The sequence below is a fragment of the Pipistrellus hanaki genome (assembly GCF_964339955.1).
Source record: "Pipistrellus hanaki genome assembly, chromosome: 1".
NCBI classification, from domain to species: domain Eukaryota; kingdom Metazoa; phylum Chordata; class Mammalia; order Chiroptera; family Vespertilionidae; genus Pipistrellus; species Pipistrellus hanaki.
In genome coordinates this window covers 182,838,749-182,854,075 of record NC_140503.1, presented here as the reverse complement: position 1 = coordinate 182,854,075, position 15,327 = coordinate 182,838,749, and the positions used below count along the sequence as shown (strand labels likewise).

Genomic DNA, 15,327 nt, shown 5'->3' with positions numbered 1-15,327 from the left:
CTAACGGGATCTCTCCCCAGGGTCCTGCTGTGAGAATCAAAAGAATGAACGCACCTCACTCATTGGTGGGTAATAAAGAACATTATAAACTGGCGAACAAAAATAAAGACAGAGGCAGAGAGAAGCATGCAACAGACTGTCAAACAGCAGCGGGAAGGCTGCGAGTGTTGTAGGAGTGGAGGGGGTAAGAGATCAACCCAAGGACTTGTTTGCGTGCACATGAGCATAACCCATGGACGCAAGACACTGGGGGTGAGGGCATGTTGGGGGTCGGGGATAGAGGGGAAGGTCAATGGGGGATAAAAAGAGACAGCAGCAGGCAGCTGATGGATGTTTCTCATCGATGTTTCTAACTCTATCCCTCTCTCTTCCTCTCTGTAAAAAAAATAAATAATTCAATAAAATATATTTTTTAAAAAGAGACATATGTACTACTATTTGTAATACTGTAAACAATAAAATAAAATAATGCGCCCGCATTTGCATAAGACCTGGCACAACACCCATCAGTAGGATTACTTCAAGTCTGAGTATTAAACATTATTTCACTAGTAACATGTGTCTGCCAAGTAGAGCCAGACAGGGGTGTGCTTCCCCGCAGAGAGCGCTCCTGTGGTCCGCCGCCCCCGCTGCCAGGGCTGCAGGCTGGGCACCGCGGGGTGTGTGCGCTCAGATAAGCGTTCCTCGCTCTCTCCCGGCGCCTGGGTCTCCAGATTCCGTTATCGCACAGGCAGCGCCCATCCGAGAGCCCGGTCCGCGGCCAGGCACGCCGTCCCTCCGGCTCCTCCTTTGTCGGGTCTTTGTCCCGCCCCTGGCTCGGCTGGAACAGAACCACTCACCGGGGATTACAGGAGGGACCGGGCGGCGAGGCGGGGCCTCGGGGCGCGGGGCGCGGCGATTGGGTTCGTCCCGGGGGCCGCGCTCCCAGTGCCCGCCCGCGGGCGGCGGCCGCCCGGAGCCGGAGCCGGAGCCGGAGGAGCGGAGCCCGACCCGCCGCCCCCGACGCCGCCGCGGAGACAGACGTCAGAGGCGCACGGCCGCGGCTGCGGACGGGCAGACGGACCGACGGAGATCGGCGGCGGCGACCGACCGACCGGGGCGCGGAGAGCAGCGCGCGGCTGCGGGGAACAGACACATCCATCCATCCGCGGCGCGGGCAGGACCGACCGGCCCGCCGGCTCCGACGATCGCGCCATGTCCGACGGCGGCAACACCACCGGGCTCCTCGCCCCGGACAACTACACGCTGCTGCCCGGCGTGGGCAGCCTGAGCCCCAGTCCCGGCTTCCCCGCAGCCCCGAGCCCCAGCCCCAGCCCCGGGCTCAGCCCCAGCCCCGGGTTCAGCCCCAGCCCCGGGCTCAGCCCCAGCCCCGGGCTCAGCCCCAGCCCCGGGTTCAGCCCCAGCCCCGGGCTCAGCCCCAGCCCCGGGATCAGCCTCGGGCCGGGTCCCAGCGCGGGGTTCAGCGCCGGCCCCGCTGCCGCCCCGGAGCCCACGGCGGGCGGCTTGGCGGGGAGCGCGGTGGCCGGCGCGGGCGCCTCCCCGTTCCCGCCGCCCTGGGCGCCGCTGGAGCCCGCGTTCTGGGACACGCCGCTGAGCCACGGGCTGAACGTGCTGGTGGGCGCCGCCCTGTGCGTGGCCATGCTGGGCCTGGGCTGCACGGTGGACGCGGGCCGCTTCGGCGCGCACGTGCGGCGGCCGCTGGGCGCGCTGCTGGCCGCGCTCTGCCAGTTCGGCCTCCTGCCGCTGCTCGCCTTCCTGCTGGCGCTGCTCTGCCGGCTGGACGAGGTGGCCGCCCTGGCCGTGCTCCTGTGCGGCTGCTGCCCCGGCGGCAACCTCTCCAACCTCATGTCCCTGCTGGTGGACGGCGACATGAACCTCAGGTACCCGGCTGTGCCCCTTGGGCAGCTTTCCCGTCCCTCCAGCCCGGGGTTCCAGCCGGGGGTTCCAGCCCGGGGACAGAGTACTGAGAGGCGGTGGGACTGAGGCTTGGGGCGGGGAAGAGGAGGTGGAGGAAGGTGTGGAAGTCGAGGCAGAGGTGTTGGGCAGGGGGGGGGGGGGGGGAGATCTAGACAGGGACGAGCTGAGTGGATGGTCCTGGGGTTTCCTCCCCGTCCTCCCCGAGGGTTGGGCTGTCAGCGCAGGTCTTCGTCGCTGGAGGACAAAGAGAACTGGAAGCCTGAGGCCAGGACCCTCCCCTCCCCGAAAATGCACCACCAAACAGGGCGATTGGTCCCAGGGAAGCGTAATCTCATATAGAAGACAACGTAAACGAGTTCAGTGCAACATGTAGCATGCAGCAGCTTTCCTGTGTCTAACGCGGGGTTTTGAAGGCTTAAAAAAAAGATGTTCCTCGCCCTCACAATCACCCAGACTATCCAGACTGTAGCCAGCGTCCTCGGCTGCACAGAGCCCGGCAGCAGTGCTGAAGGCTTTTCTCTCTCCCCCCTTTCCCTCCCTCATGTCTCAGCTGGCCTTGGACTTGCAGCTCTTTGGCCCGCACCTGGGAAGAAGTAGGTTCTCCCCAGGCCTCAGGCTGGGAAATAGCAGTCTCCCCCTTCCCCTTCCACCTCCACCTGGACCTCAACCTCGTGTTCAAGACAGAGGGTTGCCCAGGTGCAAGATGGGGCCCTTCGGCTCGCAGCCCGTGCTGACTTCTGCTCCCTGTTCTGCAGCATCATCATGACCATCTCCTCCACCATCCTGGCGCTGGCGCTGATGCCCCTGTGCCTGTGGATCTACAGCCGGGCGTGGATCAACACGCCCCTGGTGCAGCTGCTGCCCCTGGGCGCCATCACCCTGACTCTCTGCAGCACCCTCATCCCCATCGGCCTGGGCGTCTTCATCCGCTACAAATACAGCCGGGTGGCTGACTACATTGTGAAGGTGAGCTCACTCCTCCTCTCCATGCTTGGTAGGCTCAGAGTCCTTGGGCCTGAGCCCGGCAGAAATGCTAGGGCGTTTGGGAAAGAGGGGTGAGGAAGAAAAGGATTCGGCAGGCCTGGCATGCATACACTTATTTAAAAAAAAAGCTTATGCCCAAAGGCAACTTTCACCTTTTTTGAATTTCAGAAATTATAGCTTTAAGACACAGCTCAATTAAAAACAGCACAAGAGAACTCAGAACTCCTAGGAGGAAACAGACCATTGTGGGAAATGGATGGTAGTGCATAAAATGGAAACATTTTCCATTAACCACCCCTGTGTTACAAAACAAGGAGCTGAAATGAAATTATTTTAATAGAATTTGTACAGTACTGAAGAAATGCGTTACTAATAGAATTTGTACTGCATTTTAGAAATGTGTTACTCTGTTTTAAAGGTGGGACTCTTATTCTGAGAAACTCTGTAGACAGTTGCTTTAAAATGTTTTATTAATTTTCTAAGAATAAGTTGATATTAATAAGACCAAAAGTAATTTAAAAATTACATCATGGCAATGTAACAGAATGCACAACATATGAGCTTTAAAGCACAAAATAAAATTAGGTCATGGGTAAATAATACAGACTATATTGCCATTAATAAATTTGTGTTTTTCTCCTTCCTCTTTGCAATCCTTCATGATTTCCAAAGGTAGTGAAAGCATGGGGATTTCTACTATTTTATGCAATATTTCAAAAATTGCTTTAAAAAAACAACCTGGTCCTTTTTGTAGCAGGAGAGGTTTTGTACTAGGTGACTGGAGGAAATATTTACATATTTCTAGGTTAAGCTTTCTTTGAAAACTGAAACAGTAGTAAATAAGAGTAAACAATAACAGCATTCTCATTTTAGGAGGTTGGTACCCTACAAAACTAGTCATTGTAAAATGCACATGCAAATTCCTGTAGAGAGAGAAAACGAGTCTCTCCAATGTTTCAATTTAGGTTTAATAAGACATCTTTTGTGTTTTACTTATATTAATTTATTTTCTAAAGTAATCTTTTTATACAGAGGGGCTAACTTTTATTAATATGAAAAATAGAGGGTTCTTTTTAAAAAATATATTTTATTGATTTTGTACAGAGAGGAAGGGAGAGAGTTAGAAACATCGATGAGAGAGAGTCATTGATCAGCTGCCTCTTGCACACCCCCTACTGAGGATATGCCCGCAACCAAGGTACATGCCCTTGACCGGAATCGAACCCGGGACCCTTCAGTCTCCAAGCCGACGCTCTATCCATTGAGCCAAACCGGTCCCGGCTAGAGGGTTCTTTTTAAAAAATATTTTTATTGATTTCAGAGAGGAAGGGAGAGAAAAATAGAAACATCAGTGATGAGAGAGAATCATTGATCAGCTGCCTCCTGCCTGCCCCCTACTGGGGATCCAGCCTGTAACTCAGCAGGTGCCCTTGATTGGAATTGAGTCCCGGGGACCCTTCACACCAAAGTGGATAATCTATCCACTGAGCCAAACCAGCTAGGGCTTCTAACAAAGCTTTTGATGTGGACACACTTTGAAACTTATATTAAGTTTTGATTTATAAGTTTGGCTTCTGCCAATTGTACATTGGTGGCATGAGTATCTCATATAATAATTATTCAGCATCCTCTAGGGTAGACTTTTAATCTTTCCAGATAAATTTTAACTATTTTTTAAAAGAGTATAAAGTACTCTATATTGCAATACCACACACCCCTAAGGGGTTTTCCTTCAGACATCCAGGGAACCAGAAACCACCATTTAGAAAAACAACCTCACCCCCAATCTGAAGAACTAGGAGAGGAAAATCTTTTAAAATATTTTTATTGATTTTAGATAGAGGAAGGGAAAGAAGCATCAATGAAAGTGAAACATCAATCCACTGCCTCCTGCATGCCCTTCCTGCATTTCAGGGATTCAAGCATGAAACGGGGCATGTGCCCATACTGGGAATCGAACCAACGACCTCCTGATTTTTGGGAAGATGCTCAACCAACTGAGGCCACACTGGGCATAGAAGAGGCATTTTTAGGTTTCTACCTTGCTATTTACACAGTCTGTTTTACTTGAGGGCGTGAAATGTTTTACAAGAGGACAATGTTTTTATAAGTGAGTTGTTTTAAATTGAAAATCATTTACTAGCCCTAGCTGGTCTGGCTCAGTGGATAGAGCATTAGCCTGCAGACTGAACAGTCCCAGGTTTGGTTCTAGTCAAGGGCAGATGCCCGGGTTGCAGGCAGCAGCCAGCCAGCCAATCAATGATTCTCTCTCATCATTGATGTTTCTATCTCTCCCTCCCTCTCCCTTCTTCTCTGAAATCAATTTAAAAAAATCATTTACTATAATAACCCGGAAGCATCACTAGAGACCCACAGGTGGGAGGTTTCTCAGGAACAGATGAAAAGGGGGAATTGCAAATTTGCAATGACTACTTCACATCTAGTGTCTGCATTCCCTCCCTTACGTAATCTGAGAGTTAATAATTGTTTTGATATTGCTAACAATTCTCAGAAAGTATTTTGGAGGTGAGAAATATCGCAGCTTGATTTCAGACATTTTTAATAGCCTGTTACGTCATGTGTAAAAGCAGCACTAATTTCTTATGGAAAAGATGGGCTCCAGTTCAGGGAGAGGAATGGCGCTTTGTCCACTCTGTTCACAGACCGACCACACCTGTGCATTGGGCTCCCTTCTAACCGCTCTGTTAGTGAGAGGCACATTCACCAATTCAGCGTGTGCTCCGAACAGTAAAAACTCCAGAACAGAGTTACATGATGGAGGCCGGAAGCCTGGAGACAGTGCTGGAGTGGCCTTCCCCGGGTAACTGTTTGTAGACTTTAAAAAATATATTTTTTTTATTGATTTTTTTTTTTTTTTTTTTTACAGAGAGGAAGGGAGAGGGATAGAGAGTTAGAAACATCCATGAGAGAGAAACATTGATCAGCTGCCTCTTGCACACCTCCTACTGGGGATGTGCCCGCAACCCAGGTACATGCCCTTGACGGGAATCGAACCTGGGACCCTTCAGTCCCTAGGCTGACGCTCTATCCACTGAGCCAAACCAGTGAAAGCTGCTTGTAGATGTTTGAAGGTGTTTGCAGGTGGAGTGGTTGCTTCTGAGGGCCTGTCCGTGACCACGGCTTGCGGTTATAGGAGGATTGTTACTAGGTCGCTAGGCATAAGAACAGGCCTCCAGACCAGGAGAGCTGGGCCACGTGGTTTGGAGGCTCCGGCCCAGCAATCTGCCCTCCTTCAGGGGATGCTCTGTCAAGGTCGTCGTGGCCGCAAAGATCTCGGTTTTGTGTGGGAGGTCAGACTAGATGCGTCTTTTCTTCCGAGTGCCCGGGAGTCCCTTGCCTGAATTCCCCTCCAACTGTCTTTTGTTTGTTTGTTTGACAGCTTGTTTATCCATTTTCTATCGCCAGGTTTCCCTGTGGTCTCTGCTCGTGACACTGGTGGTCCTTTTCATCATGACCGGCACTATGTTAGGACCGGAACTGCTGGCCAGCATTCCTGCCGCCGTTTACATGATCGCGATCTTCATGCCCCTGGCGGGCTACGCCTCCGGCTACGGCCTCGCCACGCTCTTCCGTCTGCCCCCCAACTGCAAGAGGACCGTCTGCCTGGAGACCGGCAGCCAGAACGTGCAGCTCTGCACCGCCATCCTCAAGCTGGCCTTCCCCCCGCACCTCATCGGGAGCATGTACATGTTCCCGCTGCTCTACGCCCTCTTCCAGTCTGCGGAGGCGGGGGTGTTCGTGCTGATCTACAAGATGTACGGACGTGAAATACTGCACAAGCAAGACCCTCTCGATGAGGACGAAGACACGGATATTTCTTACAAGAAGCTGAAGGAAGAGGAGATGGTGGACACGACCTACGGCTCAGTGAACGCGGAGAGCTTGATGATGGTGGAGACCACCCAGACTGTTCTCTGAGCATGGAGACACAAGGAGCGTCTTGTCTTGCTGACGTTTTCCTGCCTATTTATCGTCTGTGGTAGTGTGTATGGTTTACCTGAAGGGTAGCAGCCATTGGTTCACAATATCATACCTGTAACCGTTTTGAACTTCGCGCGGTAAGGCCGCCTGGGTGTCCTCACCGGGCGTTCTCACCAGCTCCCAGTCGGTGTGGTATTACCACTCGCACCTGGGACGACACAGGCACGTGGAGCCCGCACAGGTCAAGGGTGTGCGCCTCGGTCTCCACCGTTAGCCAGTTGCTACGACTGTTTCTAAGACGTACACGCCCAGAAAAAAAGGGGTTTGGGAAATGTAGAATTTTGGTGCACTATCTTATAGGAGTAAAAACAAGCTATATTTGTAAAGCATCATGGAGTTTAATGTGATTGTAAAAAAGGAAGTGTGCTATAGCGTAACTTATGAACACTTGACAATGTTGAAATTTGACCCCTATTTAGAAAAATCCACAAGCAGGTCAATTAAACAATGACTAGTAGTATTTCAGTGTCCAACCTGTTTCCAATCAGGAAAAAAAAAACACACACAAAAAAGTACGTGAATGTATTTGATTTCTTGATCTAATATCGCTTGGTGATGAACAGACAACATTTTTCTGGTGGACAGAGTGCATTTTTTTTTTTTTTCAACTCCAGGGGACTGACTTGGCCTAATGCATTTATGTTAACACCCGCCTCCCCAATCAATTTACTTCTTGGGGAGGTGATTAGATTAGGAAATTGGTAGAACTACTGTCTACCCCAAAGACTAGTCATTAGTACCTGGAGGTACTCAAGAGTACCTCAGGGCCCACGTTTGAGGCGGGGCGTGTGCGGGGGGGTGGGGGTGGGGGGGAGTGAGAGCACGAGCCCCAGGAGTTGACAATTAGCCTGGACATGGGTGACCTAGAGCGCTTCCCGCGCGTAATGAATGGCTTCCTAAGGTAGACTTCTCGGAGCAGCCCTGAGATAACTGAATAACCCACAACCTGACATCAGAGGTAACCCAACCAGGCCTTCGCCTTTGCAGCCTGGCCTCGGCTCCTTGGGTGCAGACCCCGAGGACGATCAGGGGATGAGGAGCACCTGGCTCAGCGCATCCAGGTGAGCGTTCTGTTGCGCGCGGGCAAGTTCACTTAGAAACCAGCGCGCGCACCGCAAAGAAAGCCTCCTTGCAGGCCATCTAGGGGTGTCTGTGCGGACCCCCCTCTCCCCCGAGGGGGGCAGGAAGCAGCCCTCCCTGCGGGGAGGGGGCGCGGGGGCCGGGCGCGGCGGGCAGGCGCGGCGGGCAGGCGCGGCGGGGGGCGGGCTCCGGGCCGCCCCCGCGAGGCCGCCCACTTAAGGCGGAGGCGGCGGGCGGGAGCGGCGGGGGCCGCGCGCATGGCTTCCCTGGCGGACGAGGCGCTGGACGGCTCCATGTACCCCGCGTGCGCCGCGTACCCGTACCCCTACCTCTACCCGCCGGCCGCGCGGGGCAAGGGCCTGGCGGGCGGGGGCGGCTGGCGGCCGCGCGCCGGGGACCCCCCTCCCGCGCCCTCCGCCCTGGCCGGGGCGGCGCCGCCCTTCCCGGGCTACGGGCAGCTGATGGCCGCCGAGTACTTCGACAGCTTCCAGCGGGCGCAGCTCATGGCGCTCCTGGCGCAGGTGGGCCCGGGCCCGGCCCCGCGGCCGCGCCGGGCGGGCAGCCGGGACGCGGCGGTGCAGGTGAACCCGCGCCGGGACGCGGCGGTGCAGTGCGCGCTCGGGCGGCGGACGCTGCCGCGCCGGCCCCGCGACGCCGGCGCCCCGGCCCCCGGCCCCGAGGCCTCCCCGCCGCCCGCGCGCCCGCGCCCCGAGCCCGCCAGCCCCCCGGGCGGCGGCCCGCGCCTCCCGCGCTTCCCGCGCTCCGTGGCCGTGTACTCGCCCGTGGTCTCCCGCCGCGTCACCACCACCTTCCTGGACGGCGCCGAGGCCGCCGCGCCGGCCGCAGAGCGGGGCCCGCCCCCGCCCAGGCCCCGCGGCCCCGAGCGGGGAGGGCGCGCGGCGGGGACGGCGGCGGAGCGGCCGCGGGCCCCGGAGGAGCTGCGGGAGGAGGAGGCGGAGCAGGTGCGCGCGAGCTGGGAGCCGTCGGCGGACGCGCCGGAGCCGCCGCCGCGCGAGGCCCGGGGAGGCGAGGCCGCTCCGCGGAGCGCGTCCGGGGGCTCCGAGCAGCAGCCGGAGGGGGGCGCCCGGGACGGCGAGGGCGAGAGGTCGCCGCCGCGGAGCCCGGAGCCGGGCAAGGAGCGCCTGCGCTTCCAGGTGAGGCTGCGGGACAGGCGGGCGGGGGCGCGGGGACCCGGGGGCGTCTCCTCCGGGTTCTGCTTTGGGCGCGGGGACCCCGGAGACCCCGGGGGGCGTCTCCTCCTGGGGGCGCGGGGACCCCGGGGGTGTCTCCTCTGGGGGGCGCGGGGACCCGGGGGGCGTCTCCTCCGGGTTCTGCTCTGGGCGCGGGGACCCGGGGGGCGTCTCCTCCGGGTTCTGCTCTGGGCGCGGGGACCCGGGGGGCGTCTCCTCCGGGTTCTGCTCTGGGCGCGGGGACCCGGGGGGCGTCTCCTCCGGGGGGCGCGGGGGCCCGGGGGCGGCTCCTCCGGGTTCTGCTCTGGGCGCGGAAAGGCGCCGGGCTCTCCTGGGCGCCGGGCCGTCGGGGGCCTTTCTGCAGCCGCTGGCAGCCCCAGGCGCCATCCCCATCCAAGAGTTAAGCTAATTGGAGCCTGATGGTGATGGAAAATGCCAGCCCCGAGCTCGGTGAGGGAGGCGCCCTTTAAATGTTCGCATTCTGGGCGTATTTGCTGTCTAAACGCCGTCGTGAGCACGCTGTCCAGCTGTCCGGTGTGGACCCTCTGGGAGGGCACCGGGAGGGGCATCAGAAGGTTTGGCTTGCTGGTGGGAGAGCTGATTCCCAAGGATCCCGCCCACTTTTCTCCTTTTAATAGCAAAAGCCACAACCGTCGACTACTAGGGTGCTGTTCACCTTGCCCCTCATTCTTTTTTTTTTTTTTTTTCCATTTTAAAAAATTGATTATGGTATCACATAATTGTCCTCATCCCCCCATCCTCAACCCAAACCCCTCCCCACATATGTCCCACCCCCCTCTTGCCCCTCATTCTTGCTGGGTTTTCCAAAGCTTCCAGTGCAGTGCCTGCCGCCCTTGGGTCTTTCCTGGCCCCTAAAAAGCACCTCCACCCAGAAACATAACGGTGCGGGAGCATTGGGGCTGTTGTGTATGGCGGGCCAGGAGGGCCAGTTCCCACTAGCTGAACCCCACAGGTCTGGAGGCCACTGAGGACAGCTGTAACCCATGGAGGCAGGAAGGCATGGAGGGTACAAGAGGCCACCCAGGGCTGCTGGAGGGTGGGGAGGAGAGGAGGAGTGAATTGGGAATTTATACACAGGCTATGTGCCATCTTGTTTTTGGAAAAAAAAATTTATTTCAGAGAGGAAGGGAGATGGAGAGAGAGAGACAAACATCAGGGATGAGAATCATTGATCAGTTGCTTCCTATACACCCCTCACTAGTGACTGCAACCGGGGCATGTGCCCTGACTGGGAATCGAACTGTGGCCTCCTCGTTCCACGGTCGGCAAACTGCGGCTCGCAAGCCACATGCGGCTTTTTGGCCCCTTGAGTGTGGCTCTTCCACAAAATACCACGGCCTGGGCGAGTCTATGTTGAAGAAGTGGGGTTAGAAGAAGTTTAAGTTTAAAAAATTTGGCTCTCAAAAGAAATTTCAATCGTGGTACTGTTGGTATTTGGCTCTGCTGACTAATGAGTGTGCCGACCCCTGTCCCAGTTCATAGATTCTCAGCCCCGAGCCACGGGCCTGGGCACTAGGGGGCATCTTAACTGTAACCTTCCCGGACTTTAGTTTGCTCACCTGGGAAATGGCCGAGTGCTCTCCCAAATCTCTTTCCCTTTGAAAGGCCTGACCACAAAGACTTGTTTGCAACTGGTTTCTCCCTGGGAGGGAAGGCAGCTTAGGAGGAAGGCCGTGGTCCTTTTGTTCATGTCACACACGAGCTGTGGCTTACCCACCCTTTGGATTCCTACTTGACTATTTGGGGGAACTGAACTCGCAGCCTAGAGAACTTCACCTTGGGGGGACACCTGGAGGTAGTTGAGGATTCGGCGTCTGACGCCTGTTCTTCAGCGTAACCACCCACGACTGTGTTCTAAATCCCTACCCAACCACAGAGGCCTCTGAAGAGGGTCCCGAGGAGCAGAGAACCTGGGTGTTTGGCTTTCCCCTGGCCTGTCTGAGGGAAAACACCCACCCGCTGTCCGTTACTTTGCTTAATAAACCCAGTAACCCTGGCACCAGTTAAACGGTTTGCCTATCTGCTCAATTAGGCCAGCCGCTCACCTCCTTCCCAATTCGAACCTGCCCCTGCTTTCCTCCACCGTGGGAAGGAAGCTGCTGATTTTTAAAAAATATATATATTTTATTGATTTTGTACAGAGAGGAAGGGAGATAGTTAGAAAAATCGATGAGAGTCATCGATCAGCCGCCTCTTGCACACCCCCTACTGGGGATATTCCCGCAACCAAGGTACATGCCCTTGAATAGAATCGAACCCGGGACCCTTCAGTCCCCAAGCCGATGCTCCATCCACTGAACCAAACCGGTCTCGGCTGTGCTCTTCTTTAAGGACACGTCACTGTTCATGCGCAGCCAGGTATTGCGGGTTTGGTGCATGAAGCAGAGACTTCCCATTGAGCCAAACTGGTTTCGGCCGATTTTAAGGATGAAATAGATCCTCTGCTTCTGAAATAAAGGGTAACAATTCGATATCACATTGGTTAAACCTCGGTGTCCTTCCGTTCAGTTCCTGGAGCAGAAGTACGGCTATTATCACTGCAAGGACTGCAACATCCGGTGGGAGAGCGCCTACGTGTGGTGTGTGCAGGGCACCAACAAGGTGAGCATCCCCGCCACTGGCGTCGGCTGACGGGGGTGTCCAGAGGGGTTTGCTTGACGTTTTCTCTCTCTCGTCACAGGTGTACTTCAAGCAGTTCTGCAGGACTTGTCAGAAGTCTTACAACCCTTACCGAGTGGAGGCCATCACCTGTCAGGTAAGCCGCAGGCTTGCGTTTCTGTCTGAACTGGGTCGTGGCAGAGGGTTTGGTGCAGTGTGCTGGATACAGTTCCTAAAGGAGGCTCGGTTCCCAGCAACCTCCAGGCGTTGGACAGCTTTTTGGTCGGAGTTCGGAATGATCTCAGCTGGCAAGCAGGCCTCAGGGTCAGGTCCCTTCTGAGAACCCTCTTTAGAGTCCAGGACCGACCTCACTTGCAATATGGAAGAACATTTGCCTCACCCGCTGCTCGGTCTAATGTAGGGAAAGCAAACTGAGGAAATGGGCTGCTGCTCTGCTGACACGGGGTGGGGAAGGTTCCGCTTGGCCCAGATGCCGCTGCTGCTGCTGCTTTCATTTATTTACTAGTGACCCGGCGCGAAATTCGTGCACATTAAAAGGGGATTCATTAGAGGAAATAATTTAATATTGCTATTTGCCTTTTCTCTATAATAGAAGTGTCAGGGATGAAAGAAAGTTAGTAAAATGTATACGAAAACCTTCCTCCTGTCAGAGTCTGAGGCACACCCTGCCCACCCACATGCACCTCAAAATCGTGTCAGACCCAGACCCGGCTGGCCCCCACAACATTGGGCTAGACCCAGACCTGGCCAGTCCCATCCTTGTCAAGCCCTGCCCGGTAGGGGGCATAGTTTCGGGTCCCCTGGCCCCGTGCCAGGATGGGTGGTGTGGACTGAGGTTCCCCAGCCCAGACCTGAGGTCCCCCAGGGTAGGGGGTGTGCCTTGAGGTCCTCCGTCAAGCCCCACCAAGTGGGAGACATAGCCTGAGGTCCCCTGCCAAGCCCCGCTGGGTGGGGTGCATGGCCTGCGGTCCCCCATCAAGCCGCACCAGGCAGGGGGGGCACAGCCTCAGGTCCCCTGGCCCAGCACCAGGAGGGGGGCGTAGCCTCAGGTCCCCCATCAAGCCCTGCTGGGCCGGGGCACAGCCTGAGTTCCCCCGACCCAGCACTGGGGCTGCACCTTGAGGTCCCCCGTCAAGCCCTGCTGAGTGCGGGGCACAGCCTGAGGTCCCCTGTCAAGCCCCACCTGGTGGGGGCGCAGCCTGAGGCTCCCTAGCCCAGCACCAGGATGGGAAGAGCACCTTGAGGTCCCCCGTCAAACCCCACGGGGGCAGGGGAGGGTGTAGGCTCAGGTCCCCTGGCCTGGCACTGGGGGCGGTCTGAGGTCCTGCAGCCTGATGCCAGGGTGGGGGGCATGGCTTGAGGTCCCCTGTCCAGCCCTGCCAGGTGGGGGGGGGGGTAGCCCGAGGTCCCTGTCAGCCCCACGGGGGCAGGGGAGGGCGTAGCCTCAGGTCCCTGCTGATTGCTCGTTAAGGCTCCTTAAGGGAACTTGGCCTCAGCTGTGGGTGCAGCCATCTTTGTGATGGAGTGATGGCAATTAACATATTCCTCTTTATTAGATTATTAGATAGGATTTTTTTTTTTTTTTTTTTTTTTTTTTTTTTTTTTACCAGCCACCTTTTATCAGGTGTTACATTACAATATGAAAGGACTCAGAGGTGCTGGACTCAGAGGTCGTGGTCAGGAAGGCGGAGTCCACACTGGGCCTTGCCTCCTCGCTCAGGTTTTAGTTCCTGATAAGAACGGCAGTAGTTGAAAAACACATACCGTACGCTGCCAACACCATAGAAACCCCAGCAACGCCCCCTTTCTTCTCACTGATGTCTTGTAATGCCGTGGTAACCTCTTTGAAATGCCCCAGCAGTGCCTGTAGGGGTGAAATCCCGCATGGGTATCCAGCTGGCAGCCCCCGTTTTGACTTCCATCAGTCTCCTCCTCCATTGGCACGACTGACGTCACCTTGGAGTCCGGGTGTCCTCTCCCAGATGCTGCTTATGAAGCACATCCCCAAGTTAAAGCGTTTAGAAGCAGCATGGGATTAAAAAAGATTGACTTCAGAGAGGAAGGGAGAGAGAGGGGAAACATTCATGATGAGAGAGAATCCTATCATTGATCAGCTGCCTCCTGCACACACACACACACACACACACACACACACACACACACCCCTTTATTGGGGATTGAGCATGTGCCCTGACTGGGAATTGAACCGTGACCTCCTGGTTCACAGGTTGATGCTTAACCACTGACCCACACCGGCCGAGCTAAGCCTGGGGTTTTAAAGTTCAGTCTCGCCTGAGAGCTTGCAAAGGAGAATCATTTGTTTGAAAGCAAATCTAGGTCCCCCAGGCACGTGGCAGGCTGTTCAGACTCCCTGAGGTCAGGGCAGAGCCGGTCAGGCTCTGAAGGAGGAGGTCTTAGCCACCGGCTGTGGGCCCAGGGGCGGCTGCGTGGCCTCGGCCTCGGTGTGAGTCGCTGTAGAGGGTGGGTGGGGAGGCCAGGCCATTGAGGCCAGGCCTGAGCCATGGCTTGCTACTAGGCATTCACCTCCCATAGTAGCTTTCCTTGTTTTGCAATACTTCTATTTTTACTTAAAAGTTCTTTTGTGTTTCATCTCCTCATCCCAGCTTGCTTATTCGCCACCCTTCAAGTGCAGGAAAAGACTTCCTGTGAGAAAATTGTTTCAAAAGAATCAATTCCAGCCCTAGCTGGTTTGGCTCAGTGCATAGAGCGTTGGCCTGCAGACTGAAGGGTCCCAGGTTCGAGTCCAGCCAGGGGCACGTGCCTTGGTTGCGGGCTCGATCCCCCCCAGTAGGGGACATGCTGGAGGCAGCCCATCAATAATTCTGATCATTGATGTTTTTCTCTCTCTCCCTTTCTCTCTGAAATCAATAAATATATTAAAAACAAACAAAACAAAACAAACAAAAAAAACCCAAACACACTTCATAAAACAAAAACAATTCCAAACTAAATCCTATGTGACAAGGGACCGTGACAAATGGTTAAGCACCTCTCTCTTTTCATCACTCTGTCCTTGTTAGAAAGGGTACAGACGAGGTCAGCACAGGGCCTTGCTTAGAGGGCATTCACGCAGCATTTGGACGAAGAAAAAAATGCTGGAAGTTCTAGGAAGTCACCGGGGTCTCCCGTCTGAACGTGCTTCTCATTTGGGTTTTCAGAGTTGTAAACAGACCAGATGCTCCTGCTCCATAAAGCTCCGCCACATTGACCCTAAGCGGCCCCATCGACAGGACTTGTGCGGGAGATGCAAAGGCAAACGCCTGTCCTGCGACAGCACCTTCAGCTTCAAATACATCATTTAAACGCACGTAAAAGCCCGTCCCACCGGCCGGGCGCCGGTGGGGCAGACAAGCAGCTTTGCGTGCCCCTTCTCCTTTCTGCCGCCTCCTCGGGCGAGGCTGTGCTTCTTGACCAAGCCTTTAAATAAAAGTATTGCAAAACAATTGCATAAAATCGTGTCTTTTAAAATAAAGTGTTAGGAGAGCTGGTCCTG

The 15,327-nt window shown here is 55.5% G+C and overlaps 2 protein-coding genes across 2 annotated transcripts; both read left to right on the top strand.

The window, feature by feature from the left end:
• Nucleotides 1–761: 761 nt before the first annotated feature.
• SLC10A4 (solute carrier family 10 member 4) lies at nucleotides 762–7,363 on the top strand. The gene is made up of 3 exons (XM_084895711.1): nucleotides 762–1,880; nucleotides 2,673–2,883; nucleotides 6,328–7,363. Exons 1-3 carry the CDS (start codon nucleotides 1,195–1,197, stop codon nucleotides 6,838–6,840), a joined length of 1,410 nt encoding a protein of 469 aa, XP_084751837.1. The 5' UTR covers nucleotides 762–1,194; the 3' UTR covers nucleotides 6,841–7,363.
• An 877-nt stretch (nucleotides 7,364–8,240) lies between these two features.
• ZAR1 (zygote arrest 1) lies at nucleotides 8,241–15,327 on the top strand (the record flags this gene model as incomplete). Its single annotated transcript, XM_084895719.1, has 4 exons — nucleotides 8,241–9,137; nucleotides 11,703–11,795; nucleotides 11,875–11,949; nucleotides 14,993–15,327. The coding sequence occupies 4 exons, from the start codon at nucleotides 8,241–8,243 to the stop codon at nucleotides 15,134–15,136; spliced, it is 1,209 nt and encodes a 402-aa protein (XP_084751845.1). The 3' UTR covers nucleotides 15,137–15,327.